At 37.3% G+C, this 19,590-nt stretch overlaps 1 protein-coding gene across 2 annotated transcripts in view; it reads left to right on the forward strand.

Moving 5' to 3' along the window:
- Positions 1-19,590, forward strand: part of CLIP4 (CAP-Gly domain containing linker protein family member 4) — a 63,510-nt gene that overhangs the window by 12,608 nt on the left and 31,312 nt on the right. For both annotated transcript variants that reach the window (XM_061155089.1, XM_061155088.1), the window contains exons 5-9: positions 588-749; positions 2,461-2,579; positions 5,639-5,875; positions 6,457-6,592; positions 13,786-13,926. In XM_061155089.1, the coding sequence (XP_061011072.1) occupies positions 588-749; positions 2,461-2,579; positions 5,639-5,875; positions 6,457-6,592; positions 13,786-13,926 (795 nt within the window). The remainder of the gene's footprint in view (positions 1-587; positions 750-2,460; positions 2,580-5,638; positions 5,876-6,456; positions 6,593-13,785; positions 13,927-19,590) is intronic.

Below are 19,590 nucleotides of genomic sequence, written 5' to 3' on the forward strand. Positions count from 1 at the left end.
TCTTTCTGCAGTCCATCATGGACTGATACTTTTGTAAAATAAAATAAAAATGACCTTGTAATAGAAAAATGAAATTAAAGCCATACAAAATACAAGCCCAAGTATTTTTCAAAAGCATAAAATTACAGTTCAATTAATATGTTCAGAGGAAATGATTACACAGGGAAAAAGAGAAGCATTATCAAAAGTGCGAGTTACAGTTTGGGACTGGCAGTGGTCCCCAGAGTGCACCCTGAGTAGCAGGGGTCTGGTACACTGGTTTTAATGGCTCTATAGGATTCCATTATGTGGATGTCTCATAATTTATTTAACCAGTGTCTTCATATTGTACTTTTAGGTTGTTTCACAATTTTATTCATGATAAAAAGTGCTGTGATGAACATCTTTACAGCTATGTGTTTATCAATATCCTTGAGTATAATTATTTTGTTAGAAAGAATAAATTCCTTGTAAAAGTGACAGTTTTCGAGTTGTAAGTGTATATTCAGTGTGCTGTTTGCCTTGGCTTTTTAGATGAGGTAGTAGATGGCATCCATTGGAACTTAACATTTGTACTGAAGGAAAGTAATTTAGAAAACCTTCTCTAGGTGATGTTGATACAGCGGTAAAATTTGCAACGCAGCTTATTGATCTGGGAGCAGATGTTAGTTTGCGGAGTCGATGGACAAACATGAATGCCTTGCATTATGCTGCTTATTTTGATGTTCCTGAGCTTATAAGAGTGATTTTGAAGACATCTAAACCAAAAGGCAAGTACTACAAGATCACCACTGGATGTTATTAATTGAACATATTATTGATGGCAGAAAAATTATAACTCAAAGATGTTTTTACTTGTGATCCATCTTGTTCCATATGACTTCCAATCCCATTTTATTTTTCAGAAATAGTTTGAATTTTTAAAATTGAAGATTAGTTGTTATCCTTTCACAAAAGATTTAGTACAGAGACATACAAAATAAAGTGTTGTCTCATTTTTTTATATCTCTGCACATTCCCCAGTATAACATGGATTTTATAAAGTGTAGTTGAATCTGTGTGTAGTTCTTTTGTCTTATTTGGGTAGCCAGAAATTTAGGGCAATAAAACCTTCAGAGCTGAGCACTGAAATAATAAAGAATATTTGTTTTAGGTGGTATTCAGTTCTGAAATTCTGTGATTCCATTTATGGATAGATTTTCATTTTTTTTCTTCTTGTCTTGATGCTGCTTGATGTCCCAAAATTGAACATCAGAATGTCTAAATTGAAGTCCTGGTTCGTGTCAGTGGGGCAGTTTTCTTTAGAGAAAAAATGACAACAAATACAATAGTATTACTTTATGTTGAAGGTTGTATGTGGTATTTCCTCCACTTGTAGAAGACTTGTTTTAGAGATTCAGTAGATAAATTTCCCAGAATGTTGTTTCTAACCTCTGCTTCATATAGTTATCCAGCTCCTCTTTCCCTTTTTACGTTTTTACTTTTTGAATGATGTTAGGAAGAAAGCCTCTCTTGATAGTACAGTGTCTTTCATAACTCAGGACAGTGTTCTGAGTGTGTCTTGGTTTGTTTGCAGTTGTGGGTAGGACATGTAAGGTGGTGAAGCGGTAGTTTGATTCAGGTAGGATTAGCAGAACCAGAGGTATGTTAAACCCATGTTAAAAAAAAACAGTTGAAATGGGATATCCAAATCTGGGGTATATCTTGTATCTATGTATAGCATCCTGATGATTTGTTGAAAATTCTTAAAATGTTCTTAGATTTGCAAGATTCTCATTCTTACTGTGAAATCCAAATTCATCATAAAGTATTGTGAATGAATACAACATGTAGCATATGTTTAATTACACTTTAATTTATTCCAGGTTTGAGAAGTCTCCATTGTTTTACCTTCTTTTTTCTATGAGGAGGCAGATAGTAAATATTTTAGGCTTTGTGGACCACATGGTCCCTGTTGAAACTACTTGATTCTACAGAGTGGTGTGAAAGTAGCCACAGAGAATATATAAATGAATGCAAGTGGCTGTGTTCCAATAAAACTTTATTTATGAAAACATGATGAGTTGTATTTGGCCATGAGCCACAGTTTGCTAGTCCCTGATCTAAACCCTGCTACATTATCATTGTCATGGCAAATATGCAAGAGGTTTAGTGAAAGAGTGTGTTAAGATAGTTACTTTTACAAATATGAATTATTGCCATTAATTGCTTTTAAGTATACTTTAGTTTGTGATGGTTAGAAAACCCATGAGTCCATTTGATAGTGAAATTTTATTATACTAAGAAAAAAATTAGTTAACCAGATTGTAATATGCAGATTTTATTCCATTGTGAGAATGGTCCTTCTAGTGGGTTGGTTTAAGTCTCGTCAATAGCTTATACCCCTCTTCCCTCAAATAAATCCAACCCTACCTGCCTCCTTTCACATTATAATAGATTAACTAAAATTTTTGTTAATGCACTTGTGATGTTCAATTACAGATGTGGATGCCACTTGCAGTGACTTTAATTTTGGAACAGCTCTGCATATTGCTGCATATAACTTGTGTGCAGGTACCGTGAAATGCTTATTGGAGCATGGAGCAAATCCTGCATTTAGGGTAAGAGTTTAATTTAAAGTGAAAAATATTAAAAAGAATTAAAACATCTAACATTATCTTCCAGGAAAGAGTTGAATCTGGATGTTGTTGTGGAACTCTTACATGAGTAAATAATTTATATTTTTTTGTGCTGCATATAGAGTAATAATGATAAATTTTTATCTCAAATAAGTTTAAGGCATAGCAGTGAATTTCAGTCCTTTTATATTGATAAGCTCTACTAGCCTTACTTTCATTCAGCTAAATAAAATGCTCTTTAGAGTTTATCATCTTTGAGTTTAAAAGTATCTTTCAAAGCCTTTAGCTATTAAATAACAATGCATATATTAAAGTTTATATTTTTGCATTAAACCATATTTTAAATTCTTTTGGAAAGAAGTTTTATTTCAGACAGTCTAAAAAAGGCCTATTTAAGAACGGAGTAAACCTTTAAAATTGACTTAAAGGAAAAATTTATTTTTTCACGATCAAGTTACATACTTAAAAGTTATCACACAAGACTGAACTTCATAAACTTCAAATCGCTCGGTATTTTATTGTCTTCACCAAAGTGGCTATGCGTGTTCTTTTCTGTTGCATTAATAGCATTGACTTGCTCTGGCTGGGATTCTTCACTGGGTCTGTGCATTCTCTTGAAGTGGCAGCAGTGGGCAGTGCTAGCAAAAGTCTCCTCCCCTTCTCTTTTCCTTGCTTTCCTGTTTTGCCTTCCCTCCCCAGTTCTTTGCCACTTTTCTTTCTGTTTAACCCCATTAATTATTTAATCAACCCCTCTGTTCCTCCTTCCCTCCCTCCATCCTTTGTACCCTATTGTTTATTAGGCACTGGGAGAATACACGTGTCTGGGACAGTACATGGCACCGGGACAATAAATGTGTCTCTGTCCTCAAATAGAATGTCATCTAGAAGGGGGGACAAACAAGAGAGCAGGCAGATTTACCATAGTGTGTCAAGTTGAGTGTGTTAGGATGGGGGCGGGCGGGGTGTGGCACAGAGTATCATGGGGTTGCATGGGAGGGGAGTCTGTCCAAGCCTTAGGAAGCCTGCTTCCTGACATAGGTAAACTTGAATACTTAAACAGAGTTGAGAATTAACCAGGTATAGGAGGGAGCTGAGAAAGTCCCATTAGGCAGAGAGAGTGGCGTGCACAAAGGCCAGGAGTTGATCAGAGTGTGAAGGCAATAGGTGCTTGCTTTTGCTAGTACAACTCTTGGCAAGACCCCATTAGTGGAGAGAGTATTTTGAATCTAGTAAGATGCAGGGAGGTATGTCATGGAGGTAAATTACCAATTCAAGTCCAAAGTAATTAATAGATTTTACCCACTTTTGGTAGTTAATACTTAAAAAAAAAGATGTCTACATGTGGGTTAGCAGTAGCCCTTGGATCAGACCCTAACTTAGCCACTACTTTAGAAGAAAGTGGAATTCTATAATCATGAACAAGTGTTCTTATGTTAACATGATATCATTATTATTTTATTAGTATTTAGTATTTTTTAAACACTGAAGTTTGAGTTGCTAAATTTTATGTAGGAATTAATAGAAATGTGTGACTTACTCTAGAAAGGTGAGGACTTGAAAATATGAAGTAAAATATTCATTGTAAAAGTAGCCTACAACTTAACAGAACAGGTTTGTTGATTTTAAAAAAGTTTCTTTCCCTTCTTTCTTTTTCTCAAGAGTACATATTAGCACTATAGATAATTTTCTTTATATTTTGTACTTTGAAATTGGGGATCAAAATAGTTCATCACCATACCCCAAATTTGATAACATGTCTTCCTACCATATTTTTACTTAGGACCAAACTGACTTGAATTTTAAAATAAAAAACGTTAGGCCCTTGCAAACTAAGTGTTCTAAAAGCCCCATTCTTTTATCCATGTGGGTCATTTGAAGATAATTATCAGAGGAGAAGAAAAGGGAAAAAGGTTTCTGAGCCAAAGAATCTTGGTTCATCTCATTAAGAGAAGATTAGAGTCTGGAATCTTTCTGATAAAATCTGAGTTTTTGGTTAGGGAGCATAGAAGAAAGAGGGCTTGTTTGAGGGAAGAAGGATGGCATGGAGCAGGAGAAGAGCGGAGAGTCCAGTCAGTGGTTGCTAAACGTGGGCTGCGGTGTCGTCTCTGCAGTAATCATGGAGATGACGCTGAGCAATCACTCATTCATCTCTCCCTGCATAAGTCTCCTAATTGGCAAACTGGAAATGGTAGTCATATTTTACTTGTTTAGTTGGTCCCTCATGCTGCAATAAAAACAAATTTGTAACAGGCAAGGATTTTTATCTCTGTTATTCTCAAGCTTTTTCTTGTTGTGATAACCCAGTGAGAATCTGTGGGACAGAGATTTGCTTATATAAACACCATGCAAATGTTAGTGGGCCCTGGGACTGACCTGTTTTTTTTTTTTTGCTACAGGATAAATCCTAGTCCCAATTTTAGAAGTGTTGAAACTGTGGATTCTGTTCTCGAAATCTGAGTTGCACCATGAGTGGGCAGGGTGGGTCAAGGTCACGGAGCCCAGGTGGAGGCTCAGGAGACCGATGGGAGTGTCGGGTCCCCGGTTGGGAAGCCAGGCAGTCCCATGACTTCTGTCTCCAGAAGTGCCTTCTCCAGGCACGCCACCCACTAACAGCCTGAGATCTTGCTCTTCCCTCAGCCTGGACTGCCATCCCCACCAGCTAACCTGCCCATGTTCCCTCACCTCCCTAGGCCTCTGCACCAGAGCCGCTCAGCACCGAGGCCTTCTCTGCCCCTGTGTCCATGTTCCTCTTCTCTGCCTTGTTCTTCTCTCTGCCACTTTTCACCCTTTGACACACCATACATTTTATTTATGTGATTATAGTCTGCCCCTCACTAGGCTGTGTGCTTTTTGAGGGTGGAGCTATTGATTTCTTCACTGTGTATGTCTTTAGCACTTAGAATGGGCAGGCGGTAGTTGTTTAATGAATATTTTTGAATAAATAAATGACCTATGAATTTAACTTTTTTCCCAGAATACTTCTAGGTGGCCATGTAGAGCTCTGAGCCAATATAAACTGAAAAGTTTCTCTTTATCTGTAGAATGACAAAGGGCAGATCCCCGCTGACGTTGTCCCAGACCCAGTCGAGATGCCCTTGGAAATGGCCGATGCCGCGGCCACTGCTAAGGAAATCAAGCAGATGCTGCTGGACGCGGCGCCTCTGTCATGTGATCTCTCAAAGCCCTTGCTTCCAAATTACGATCGTGTTACTAGCAAGGCGATGCTGACGTCACTTGGCCTGAAGCTGGGGGATCGTGTTGTTATTGCAGGACAGAAGGTATGATAGTAGCTGCCGTCTCTAAAGCCATGTCCAAGGTCACGACATGGCTTATGTGCCGAGGATGCAGTGTGGCTTGGGGTGTTTTTTTGTTTTGTTTTTAAGTTCAATGTGTAGGGAGAAAGATACTTAATGGAAAACATGAGATTTAGATGCACGGTTACTATAAAGTATAACTTAAGAATATAAACTATTAGTCAAACTGTATTTAAATGGGAGAAAAGTGGAGGGGCTGAGTGAATTTACAGGCTGCCAGTCTGCAGGTTTCCCCTTGCAGCTCCCTCTTCCTCAGTAGTGGTTCTCCCACAAATTACTACTGTATGAAAATGCAGCAGACGTGACTCTCACTGTCCCTGCCTTAGTTGTTAAGTGCATATAGATTTAGGATTCTTATGCCTTCTTGGTCCATCAACTCTTTTATCATTATTTAATGTCTGTTTTTAGCCCTGGTGATATTTTCCTTCTTCTGAAGTCTGCTTTGAGTGAGTGCTTCTTAAAGACTTCTGTGATAAAGTTATAAGAGTAGAAAATTTAGGATTACAAGTAATACTCAAAAGTTACCCTGATTTATATTTCTTTAGGTTGGAACATTGAGATTTTGTGGAACAACTGAATTTGCAAGTGGACAGTGGGCTGGCATTGAGTTGGATGAACCAGAAGGAAAAAACAATGGAAGTGTTGGGAAAGTCCAGTACTTTAAGTGTGCCCCCAGATATGGTAAGGTAGATACTGCCTAATGTGATGAGAATTAATTTAAAATAATACAGTTTTACTTTTTGATTAAAAAAAAATTTTTTTTAATGGTTGAATTTGATCCATAACTGAGGCACAGCATTTAATGACCCATTTCAACTATTTCATAGACTTTTTCTTTTCTTTTTTTTAGTTTATTTTTTTATTGAAGGATAATGCTTTACAGAATTTTGTTGTTTTCTGTCAAACGTCAACATGAATCAACCATAGGTACACATATAAACCCTCGCTTTTGAGCCTCCCTCCCATCTCCCACCCCATTCCACCCCTTTAGACTGGTTCAGAGCCCCTGTTTGAGTTTCCTGAGCTATACAGCAAATTCCTATTGGACATCTATTTTACATATAGTAATGTAAGTTTCCATGTTACTGTTTTCATATATCTCACCCCTTTTTAATTATTTTTTAAATAAAGCATTCTCCCTGGTTATAAATGAGTGAAGAGACTGCCCTTTTCTTACTGAGCAGTCTTGTGACTAATAGAGTATGTCTTACTAGGAGTGCACCCAGCTCTGTGGACCTTCCTGAATCCTGCTGTTGGTGGTGTCATGACTGAAGGAGAGCTTTTATTCTTTATTACCAAAGAACTACAGTACTCTAGAGGCTGAAAAACTTGAAAAATTAGAAAAGCAAGTGAGGCCAACTTTATTACTGTGCTTCTGAGCTGGAATGCTTCTTTGTTTCTCTGACAAATGTTTGCTTAATTTTATTTTCTCTGTTTCTTTCTCTTTCTCTCTCACACACACTCTGACACATTGATTTCTAATTGCTTTTGTCACTTAACTACGTTGAGAATATTTTCCCAGAACATTAATTTCCCTGTTTGCATAGTATTTCATCTTGCAGCTCGATAGGGAGGCAGTCCAGGATAGTGTTTGAAGAGTACAGGCTTTGGAGCCTGATGGCTGGGGTGTGAATCAGCTGTTCTCCCTACCAGCTATGGGACCTTCTTTCTCTTCTTGTGTTGCCTCAGTTTTCTTCTGTAAATTGAGGATAACAAACCTACAGAGTTCATGTGAGAGTTAAATGTATTGATTAATATAGACACCACCTAGAAAAGTGCTTGGTTCCCTGTAAGCACCCGAAAAATGTTAACTACCTGCTACCTGTTATAAATGTATCAAATGGGGGATCGTGTTGTTACTGCAGGACAGAAGGTATGATAGTAGCTGCCCTCTCTAAAGTCGTGTCCAAGGTCACGACGTGGCCTCTGCGCCAAGGGTGCAGTGTGGCTTGGAGTGCTTTTGTTTTGGAGCCTGGCCATTTGGGAAACTCACCAGTTTCCTTTCACCATACACTTAAGCTGGAGCCTCATTTTTGGCTCTATTAAAATTTTTCTTTATAAAAAATGTCCATGACATTAGATTTAAAAAACATAAAAAAAGGAGAAAAAAATGTAAAATCGCCTGTATATGTTTTCTGTTTATTTTTTTCCACAAAATTTGGATTATAAATAGATAGTCTGCATTTTTAACTGACATCCTATTAGAATTTCTATAAATCTTTAAATATTTTTTGAAAGTATGATTTTTAATATGATTCCATTTCCTTTAATTTTTCTAATTTGATAGGTGAAATTTGTTTGAATTCATATTTCTCTTGATTGTGGTGAAGTGGAATGCCTGAAATGTTCTGTTGTAGCACATGTATTTTTTGTATTGTCTTGGTAATTCCCAAGAAATAATTACTCATATTGTTTGCACATTAAAAAATGGGGATATGAGTGTTACTTTAAACTGATAATAGTTTTTAAAATATGAATACATGTTTAGGATGTTAAGCCTTTATATTTACTACAGATATTTTGCCTAGCTTGTCACTTTCCTTTGAACTCCGTCTTGAGTGTTTTTGTACATGTACTTTTATGCAGTTAAAAAAAAGACTTTTCCTTTATAATTTCTTAAAATTGCTTTTATGCTAAGGTAGGTCATTCTTCCTAATCCAAGGATTCATTATAGGTTATATATTTTATTTTTTTGAATATGTTTATTTTTAAATACTGTATTAGTCAATTAATTTGGAGTTTATTTGGTTAGTTGTATGAGGTTAAGGATTTAATTTTCCTCTATTAGCTAATTTTGGCAACTGTCCAGCAGACTAAGGGCAAGACCAAAACCATTAGCAGCAGAGAGAGCCGATGTAGATCAAAGCCCTGGGAGAGGCTTAGACTGTAGCAGAGTGTGTGTGGCCTCCCTAACCCCATCATCCCAAGGAGAGGCATGCATCATTAGGGCAGAGGTGGATTCCCAAGGGCCCTTCCTCCATTCCCCTTTACATATTTAAACGCCAAGTTGGGGGGCAAGGGTCATGTGTTGGATTATACAGAAATGGCCATAGTCCTTCCTGTTGAGCCAGTTCAACAGTCTGAGCCCAGTCTTTGCTAAACTACTTGAGGTGTGGGGAGCAGGAGAGGTGGAGCACCCCCTGATGAAGCAGAAGCCAAAGGTTTCTCAGCAACAGGGTTTTTTTTTTTCTTCTCTCTTAAATCTATCCTTTTCCCTTTGACTTGTTGTGCTTCCTTTAATATGAATTAAGTTCTTCTAAATGCTACAGTCTGTTTCAGGATTGTTTTGTTCCATTGATCTGTTAATTCTAGCACATATTAGATGTTTTAATTATAGAAATTTTACAACAATTTTTTAAAAGATTTTTTTTTTTAGAGCAGTTTTAGGTTCATAGCAAAATTGAGGGGAGGGTACAGAGACTTCTTGTAAACCTCCTGCCCCCTGTCATCAACATCCCTTCACCAGAGGGTACATTTCTTGCAATTGTTGAATCTACATGAACACATCATAATCACTCAAAGGCCATAGTTTGCCTTAAGATGCACTCTTCATGCTGAGTATTCTGTGACTCTGGACAAATATACAATGGCGTGTGTCCAACAATGCCATATTATAGAGTATTTTCACTTCCCTCAAGATCCTGTGTGCTCCATCTATTCAGCCACCCTCCCCATCCCCCCAGGTCCCTGACAATCAATGATTGTTTTACTGTCTCCATATTTTGTCTTTTCCAGAATGTCATAGAGCTGGAATCATACAGTATGTAGCATTTTAATATTGGCTTCTTTCACTTAGTAATTTGTATTTATATCTCTTCATTGCTTGATTGCTCATGTCTTTTTAGCACTGAATAATACTCCCATGGTCTGGAGGTATCTCAGACTTCCATTATTTCTCCATTCACCTACTAAAGGATATCTTGGTTGCTTCTAAGTTTAGGCAATTATGAAAATTTTATAGTAATTTTTAATATTTGATAAAACTATTTTAATTCCTTTTAATAATTACCAAAATAAACACAAATGCCTAGTTTAATTAGTCAAATTGTATTGTAAAACAATAATGAAACCCTCCCCTGGCTTGCAATTCCTCACTCCAAGTCCCATTCTTTAGAGGCAAGAATGTTTTTTACTTCTTTAGCTGTTATCTTCTGATGTTCATTTCATATTTTGGCTAATATATTTATAGGAATCTTTCCAATTTTAGACATCTATTGACTTCATACTATGAAGAGAAAGATTTGATATTCTTACTATTCTAAGTCAGTTTTTTTTTTTTTTTTGGTTGACTTCTTTGTTTTGGTGGATCACATCCTTCAGTAGCTTTTTCATAGAGGACTCACAGGAAGTAAATTTTTTGAGAGTTTCCATTCCAGAAATGTTTATTTCTACCCTCACATTTCATATGATAACTTAGTGGGATCAGGAATAGGTTGAAATTCACATTCTTTCAGTATTTAGAAGGTGATACACTATTGTCTAATGCAATTTGGCAAATGTTTTCTGTTAAGGGCCAGGTAGTAAATAATTTTAGGTTTTATGGGCCATATTTTAGGTGTTAAGCTGGCTTAAAACTCAACATTCAAAAAACTTAGATCATGGCATCCAGTCTCATCACTTCATGGCAAATAGATGGGGAAACAGTGACAGATTTTATTTTCTTGGGCTCCAAAATCACTGCAGATGGTGACTGCAGCCATGAAATTAAAAGATGCTTGCTCCTTGAAAGAAAAGCTGTGATCAACCTAGACAGCATATTAAAAAGCAGAGACATTAATTATTTTGCCAACAAAGGTCAGTATAGTCAAAGCTATGGTTTTTCCAGTGCTCATGTACGGATGTGAGAGTTGGACTATAAAGAAAACTGGTTTTTCCAGTACTCATGTATGGATGTGAGAGTTGGACTATAAAGAAAACTGAGCACCGAAGAATTGGTTCTTTTGAACTGTGGTGTTGGAGAAGACTCTTGAGAGTCCCTTGGACTGTAAGGAGATCCAACCAGTCCATCCTAAAGGAAATCAGTCCTGAATATTCATTGGAAGGATTGATGTTGAAGCTGAAGCTCCAATACTTTGGCCACCTGAGGCAAAGAACTGACTCATTTGAAAAGCCCCTGATGCTGGGAAAGATTGAGGGTAGGAGGAGAAGGGGACGAGAGAGGATGAGATGGTTGGATGGCATCACTGACTCAATGGACATGAGTTTGAGCAAGCTCCAGGAGTTGGTGATGGACAGGGAGGCCTGGTGTGCTGCAGTCCTTGGGGCCACAAAGAGTTTGACACGACTGATCTGAACTGAACTGATGGGCCATATGGTCTCTTGTTGCAACTCTTCAGCTCTCCTATTGTAGTGAATAAGCAGGCATAAACAATATGTAAGCAAATGGGTGTGGCTGTGTTCCAACAGAGCATTACGAAGTAGGCGGCAGGGAGGACCTGGTTCTTGGGCAGTGCTTTGCCAGCTCTTATCTTGAGATTGCATGTTGCTATTTACAAGTTTCAGAGTCTTTCTTCTGCTTTTTCCTTTTCCCTATTTTTGGAAACTTCTTTGGAAGCTTTAGTGTTTTTTCTCTCTTTTTTTAATTTTATTTTTTCTTTAGTGTTTATGTTTTGTTTCTTATTAAAATTGTAGTGGAGTTTTAGGAGGAATTGTGGGTAAACAAAATGGGTTATGTTTACCTAGAAATTAATTACTCTTCTGTTTTAAAATAATTCTTCCTTAGATGTTTATTTTTAGTTAAGCCTTATAATTATATGTCAGGATGTAAGGAGAATCCCATCACTGTTTTGATTAGCATGAGATTCTAAACAGGAAGGTTAGCACGTATATGGGGCACACTTTGGACTTTGTATCCAATCATTGCTTTAAATTTAGTTTTGCTTCTCTCAAATGATTTAGTTAATTAAAAAAAGCAAAGAGGATGAGAACTATATAGTTCATTCATTGAACAATGTTATTGTGACTTTAGAGACACACACAAATTTGAAAAATAATTCATAGTCTGCACTCATAAATGTGTTTTGGTTTTTGATTTTTTTTCAGTCCTTCCTATATCCACACATATAACTTCTCACATATATAATCATAATGCAGTCAAACTTACAGTTCAATTTTTGTTTTCTTGAATTTGCTTTTCATATTTTTCTATATTTCTATGTAATCTTTATTCTAGTTGTTAATGGTGATGTAATAGTTCATAAATATAGTTGATTCATTCCTTCTATTGCCAAATAATTATTTTCTCTTACTTATAATATTGCAATGTTGGCATATTCAGGTAGACAGTCTTTTCCTCCAGTTTGGATTATTTCCTTATAATTTCCAAAAGTGTGATTGGGTCATAGTAGAAAACTAGAAATTGCTTTGATTCTTAAAATCTATCTTATCCTTATAATATACAAGTGTAACCCTATTCACACCTCTTAAATATAAGTATTTCCTTATAGTTAGTATCATAAAATAAATTAGGGCAGAATTCTTGTCTTCCAGTAAGATTTTACAAATGTACATCCCACAGTATAAAATAATTTATTTCTTCAAACCCTTGACTTGAGAATGTATGTGTATTTGGCAAGGAAAATAATTTAGAGAAAAGAATAGAAGGTCAAAGAAAAATCTGCTAGTCGGGAGACAGAAGAGAAAAAACATTGTGGAGAAGTCAAAAGATCTGGGAAGATCAGAAGGAAGTACTGTAGAATCCAAGGGAGGAAAGAATGTTAAGATTAGCAGAAAAGCAATATAGTCTGCACTTGTTAGCTATAAATAGAGCACTCACTTTTTGTTGTCCTTAAAAACCTATTTTAAAACAAGTTGTTTTAATGTATTACATTTTGGTCATAATGTGTCTTTGTTAGTTTAGGTGTAAACACTGAATGGAAATGTATAGTATACATATTATGACTTTATTTTTTCTTCTTAAATGTCTTAGCCAAATAATCTTGGTATTCGCAGTTCATATTCACTGTTTCTAATGTCTGCCTGTTTATATATACTGGAATTTATGCCCAGATAAACTTCTTTTTTAATGGAATTTTATACTTTTAGCTGCAGCAGAGAGGCTGTCTCTCTCTCTATTGTTTCTGATTTTCAGATGTTGAGGGATAAGCCTTTGGGGAAGATTATATTTTGTATTCAAAAGTATTTTATATCCCTACTATGTGTCAGGCACTATAATTAGGTACATTGGGGGAATGCAGAGATGAGTAATCTTGAATTTTATCTTTAAAGTCTGGAAAGGAGATAAAACATGGACATAAAAAATCATAATATGGGAAAAAATATGACCTAAGGAGCTATAGATAAAGTGACATGGAAGAATAGTTTTTATACTATATAGCAGGGGTCCCCAATCTCTAGGATCTAATGCCTGCTGATGTGAGGTGGAGCTGATATAATAAAAATAGAAATAAAGTGCACAGTAAATGTAATGTACTTGAATCATCCTGAAACCATCCCTCCCATCCCAGTCCATGGGAAAATTATCTTCCACAAAACTGATCCCTAGTTGCCAAAGAGGTTGGGGACCGCTGCTTATGTAGTACATTATTATTTGCTGGTATTTAGAAGTAATTATAATGTATAAAAGTATAATTATTACTTCTACTCATTCCTCTTTTTCCTTAGTTTCACATAGTGCCTGATTATGCTATGTGCTTCTTGAATTACTGTGTATGTTGTTAGTCTTGACAACTAGATTGTAACCTCTCTGAGGGCAGATACTGATTCTTACTTTTTTTCTCTCTCTCTCACTACAAGGACACCTAGTAGACACTCAAAAAGAATTTAAAGATTTTTTGCTACTGAATGGTTGTACTTGTCCCTTTATTTGAAATGCTTTCAATTGTTTAATATTAAAATTCTGCCTTCTCTCTTAGGCATTTTTGCACCTCTTTCAAAGATAAGTAAAGCAAAAGATCGAAGGAAGAATATAGCACACACTCCTTCTACAAAAGCTGGACCTCTCATCAGGTCCCAGAAAATTGATGTAGCTCATGTAACATCAAAAGTAAATACTGGTAGGTCAAACCGGAATGTTAGATATCTTGTTTTAATTTTAATCCATGGAATACCTTATATTGCGTCAGACTTTTTGTTTAGCTACCTGTGAAACCTGAATTTATTGCCTGCAAAATACTTGGTTTATGATTTTAATTCCTAACAAGAGTATTTCAGATATCTTCCTTCCTTCCCCCCCCATCTATCGTCATACTTTTATCTAACCTCAAAGCTAGACTTTATACCTCTGATAAATATTTATGTAACACAGTTAGCTTTATGTTTCTCACCTATTCAAGAATTTTAGTGACTTTTTAAAGATTTTTTTTTTAATGTGGACCATTTTTTAAAAAGTCTTTATTGAATTTGTTACAGTATTGCTACTGTTTTATGTTTTGGTTTTTTGGCTGGGAGGTATGAGTGATCTTAGCTCCTCAACCAGGGAGGGCAAAGTCCTAACCCCTGGACCACCAGGGAGTCCCTACTGAGTTTTTTCTTTTTAATCAGAGGAAGTCATGACTCTTGAAACTGGCTATCAGAGACCTTTCACTGATGGAGGGTCTTACTGTTTTGCAGTTGAGCTGTGGTTGGTCATGTCTCACTGTCTTTTGTATATATTGTTCTCACTCTTCCCTTCATACTTGTCCCAAGCTGTTTCTCTGCAACGTTTGACTTCTCCCTGAGGTCCGTGTCTTTGTGTACCTCCTTACTCACATCCTGTTTCTCCGTGAGGACCCTCTGATGACCCAGGTCTCTTTGATCTCTTCCTTCTTATCCACACTACCCAGTTGCTATTTGTTACCTTGGGTTTTGTCCTCTGATTGCCTTATCCATGCAGATCTTTTATTCTGTTGGCAAAATCTTAAACTTTAAATGGACTGTGAGAGCCACATTCACTGTGGCTTCCCTGGTGACTCAGATGGTATAGTGTCTGCTTACAATGTGGGAGACCCAGATTCAATCCCTGGATTGTGAAGATCCCCTGGAGAAGGAAATGGCAACCCACTCCAGTACTCTTGCCTGGAAAATCCCATGGATGGAGGGAGGAGCCTGGTAGTCTATAGTCCATGGGTTAGCAAAGAGTTGGACATGACTGAGCAACTTCACTTTCACTTTTCATTTACTGTGGCACATAGCACAAAATAGGTGCTTAATACATACTTGCTAACCCATCAATAGCTGAAGCAGGAGGGCTTTCTAGCATGAATAAAGGAGTGTGTCCAGGAATTGGGTTGCCCTTTCTACTCTGTTCCATTGACTTATTTGAATATTCCCATGTCAGTACTGCATTTCATGATTACCATAGGTTTTTTTTTTTTTTTTTTTTTTAAATCTTGATTTCCATTAGAGGAAAGCCTCCTCTCTTTTTTCTTGAACAGTGTCCTACCTGTTTGGCCTTTTTTATAAATCAAACTTCCATATAAACTTTAGAATAAGCTGTTCAGTTCAGTTCAGTCACTCAGTTGTGTCTGACTCTTTGTGACCCCATGGACTATAGCACACCGGGCCTCCCTGTCCATCACCAACTACCAGAGTTTACTCAAACTCATACCCATTGAGTCAGTGATGGCATCCAACAATCGCATCCTCTGTTGTCCCCTTCTCCTCCCGCCTTCAATCTTTCCCAGCATCAGGGTCTTTTCAAATGAGTCAGGTCTTCATATCTGGTGGCCAAAGTATTGGAGCTTCAGCTTCAACATCAGTCCTTCCAATGAACACTCAGAACTGATCTCCTTTAGGATGGACTGGTTGGATCTCCTTGCAGTCCAAGGGTCTCTCAAAAGTCTTCTCCAACACCACAGTTCAAAAGCATCAATTCTTAGGCACTCAGCTTTTCTTATAGTCCAACTCTCACATCCATACATGACTACTGAATAAACCATAGCCTTGACTAGACGGACCTTTGTTGGCAAAGTAATGTCTCTACTTTTTAAAATGCTGTCTAGGTTGATCATAGCTTTTCTTCCAAGGAGTAAGCATCTTTTAATTTCGTTGCTGCAGTCACCATATGCAGTGATTTTGGAGCCCCAAAAAATAAAGTCAGCCACTGTTTCCACTGTTTCCCCTATTTCCTCATCTATTTGCCATGAAGTGATGGGACCAGATGCCATGATCTTAGTTTTCTGAATGTTGAACTTGAAGCCAGCTTTTTCACTCTCCTCTTTCACTTTCATCAATAGGCTCTTTAGTTCTTCTTCACTTTCTGCCATAAGGGTGGTGTCATCTGCATATCTGAGGTTATTGATATTTCTCCTGGCAATTTTAATTCCAGCTTGTGCTTCATCCAGCCCAGCGTTTCTCATGATGTACTCTGCATAGACGTTAAATAAGCACTGTGACAATATACAGCCTTGACATACTCCTTTTCCTATTTGGAACCAGTCTGTTGTTCCATGTCCAGTTCTAACTGTTGCTTCCTGACCTACATACAGGTTTCTCAAGAGGCAGGTCAGGTGGTCTGGTATTCCCATCTCTTTCAGAATTTTCCACAGTTTGTTGTGATCCACATAGTCAAAGGCTTTGGCATAGTCAATAAAGCAGAAATAGATGTTTTTCTGGAACTCTCTTGCTTAACAGAATAAGCTGTTAAGTTTCTTTAAAGAAAAATCTGTTGGGAGAGGGGTGGGGCGCTGGGAAAAAGGGAATTAAGAGGCACAAAGTTGTAGTTAAAAAATAAGTCACGCATAGCATAAGAACAATGATGCTGTTACAACTCTCTGGTGACAGATGGTAACTAGACTTCTTGTGGCAACTGATTCATAATGTCATATATACAAGTGTTGTACACCTGAAGCTAATATATTATTTATGTAGCTATACTTCAGTTAAAAAAATAAGAAAAATAAAGATGATAAATGTATCCCCAGGGTGAGAGAATATTAGTTTGCAACTACAAACTAGAATTATATCTCAAAAAAGTGCTTGTCCCAAAATCAAGAGTTATTTTGCTCGACAGAAAATTACCTTCTAGACAAATGAATTAACAAATTATGTTAATGTTATTTTTAGTGTCAAAAAATGAAAAATTATCTGTTGAAATTTTAATTGGCATTGCATTTAAGCCTAAAATCAATTTAAGAAATGACATTTATGATATTTAGTCTTTCAATTATAAGCTTGGGATATCACTTTATTTAATTGGATCCTTAAAAAATATCTCAGTAAAATTTTATGATTTTCTGTATATTTTGCACTTGTTTTGTTAGGTGTATTCTTAGGTACTCTGTACTTTTTGATGCTCTGTAAATGGTATCCTTTTAATGTGAAGTGCAGAAGTACACAGCAGGTATGGAGGGAAAGCTTGAAGAGGAGCCCTCTGTTTCTGGTCTGAGGAGCAGGAAAAGGAATCTCCAACTAGACAAAGTGGAGGAAATCCCTGTTTTCCTTTTCAATTGCTTTTTAAAAAATCTCTTTGGTTCTTTCACACCCTAGTCCCTAAGAAGTGCTGTATGTTGTAGTAGCAGCAGGGGATGGCCAGGCACCTAAAACCCCCAAGGGAGGGAACCCTTGTTTTTGGCTAGAGAAACTGTGGTCCTGCGAACGTGGATGGAGTCCCCATTAGTTTTTCTTCTTTTTTCTCACTGCTTGGCTCTCAAGAGATTGTATGACAGAGCACAGCAATGAAAACCTCGGCATTCTATCCAGAATATTGGGAGGAGCATGCTTCTGGAGACCATGTGAGGAGGGAGCTCAAGAAAGTGCTCTCAGAATGGGGGCACTTACTGCCAAGCTGTGTGTACATGCTTCTGACCACAGGCTTCAGTCTGCACAGACCTCCACCCAGATCTCAGGCTGATTGCTGGGTGGCACAACACACAAGCCAGATCTCAAAGAGGCTTTGGGAACCAAATTGACATTGGAACCACAGTCACAGAAGGTGGATAGGAATTTCCAGCCTGAACCTAACTGCCTGCTGACTGTCCAGTGCCAGCGAAAACAGAGCAGAACAAAACAATCCACATTCTCCATTGAATTTTAAACAAGACCCAGAGTCCCATAGAATAATGTTTATAGTGTATAGGATACAATGAAAAGTTGTTCTAAATATGAAAAACTGGGAAAATCTCGGCAGCTCTAAAGGAAAAAGGCAATCAAAGATGCCAACCCTGAGATGATACAATTATCAGGTAAATATTTCAAAGAATATATTATAACCCTCTAAGAATTAAGGGTGAACCCTCTTGAGACAAATAGAAGATTTCAGCAGAGACATGAAGATATAAGGAAGAACCAAATAATGCATGTGCACGCACACACATGAGCACACACAGGAACACAAGTAGCACTGAGCTTGATGGATTGTAGCAATGTCAGTATCCTGGTTGTGATTTTATGCTATAGTTTTGTAAAATGTCACCTTTGGGGGAAACTGGGCAAAGTGTGTGAGACATTATCCAATATTGTTTTTTCACAACTGCATGTGAATCTCCAGTTATCTCTAACAATTCAAATAAAAGGAAAGACTCAAATGGCTCTTTTAGGACTAACAAGTACAACTGAAAATAAGAAATTTACTCTGTGGGTTGCCTTCACAAAGTCTGTCTTCCCAACCCATCCATCTGGGGTCTGCAGTTGTAGTTCTGGCCCTCACTCCCGGCCTCTGCTTCCTGTCTCTCCTCCTTTTGGTTCCTCTTAGACTTTGCTGTCTGGTTGATGTTATCCACCTGTGAGTGGTCACTCCAGCCCTCCTTTCCACAGCCCATCAGAGGTTTGTTCCTTACTGAAGAGCGCCCTCTAAGTGCCCTCTGTCACCCTCTAAGATTGTAATGTGACCCATCCATCGGGTTTACTTCTGTGTTCCCCCAAAGTCCACTTCATTCCAGCCAATCCACTCAATCTTCTCTGACCCTGTCTGTCTTTAAGTTTATTTTCTCTTTGTCTATCCATAATGCCTACCCTAGTTCTTTCTTACCATACCTCCAGTATTCTCTGCAAGAAATCCGACCTATCTCTCAAGACGCATATTGGAATGTGATGTTCTTGATGAGGTGTTAACTCATCTTTACAGCAATGATTATTGTCTCCTCCCTCAATGCTAGGGCTTGTATCAAACATGTCCTTGTATTTTGATTATTCATGTCTTTCTGCCATGCCAAATTGAAAAGGTCTTTCTTTAGGACTGAGACTATGGCTTGCTCTGTTTGTGATGCTCAGAGTGCCAAGCTCAGTTCTCCACCCAAAATTCTTTGTGAGCAAGTAGAATTGAAATGAATTCTAGATGGAATTCAAAACTGGATGTCATTCATTAGGTTTCTTATTTAAATGGTTGGGTTCTGTAGAATTAAAACAGAAGTCTTAATAAAGTAGATTATTATTCATGACCTTGTTCTTTTTTAAACTGCTTTGTTTTTTTTTTTTTGGTGGGAGTTGAGTGTAGTGAGAGTCAGGTAGTCATTTTCAGAATACCAGTGACAGAGAGTACAGGGATTCTTAATATCTGACTTCCACTTAAATGAAAAGCTTCTATAATGGTTTGCAAAAATTTTTTTTTACCACAAATCCACTATCTGAATAGGCAGTCTGCCCCGATGAATTTGCCTGCGCACCAATGAAATCATGAGTTGTGTGCAGGTCTTAATAAGTGTGCAACTGTCATAGGCATGTTAAGTTTTTTTTACCTGCTAGCATTGTGCAAGCACTAAGGAGTGTACTAAGTATCAGATGGCTAGATAGTTGTGTTTTAA

The sequence above is a fragment of the Dama dama genome, chromosome 11 (assembly GCF_033118175.1).
Source record: "Dama dama isolate Ldn47 chromosome 11, ASM3311817v1, whole genome shotgun sequence".
Taxonomy (NCBI): domain Eukaryota; kingdom Metazoa; phylum Chordata; class Mammalia; order Artiodactyla; family Cervidae; genus Dama; species Dama dama.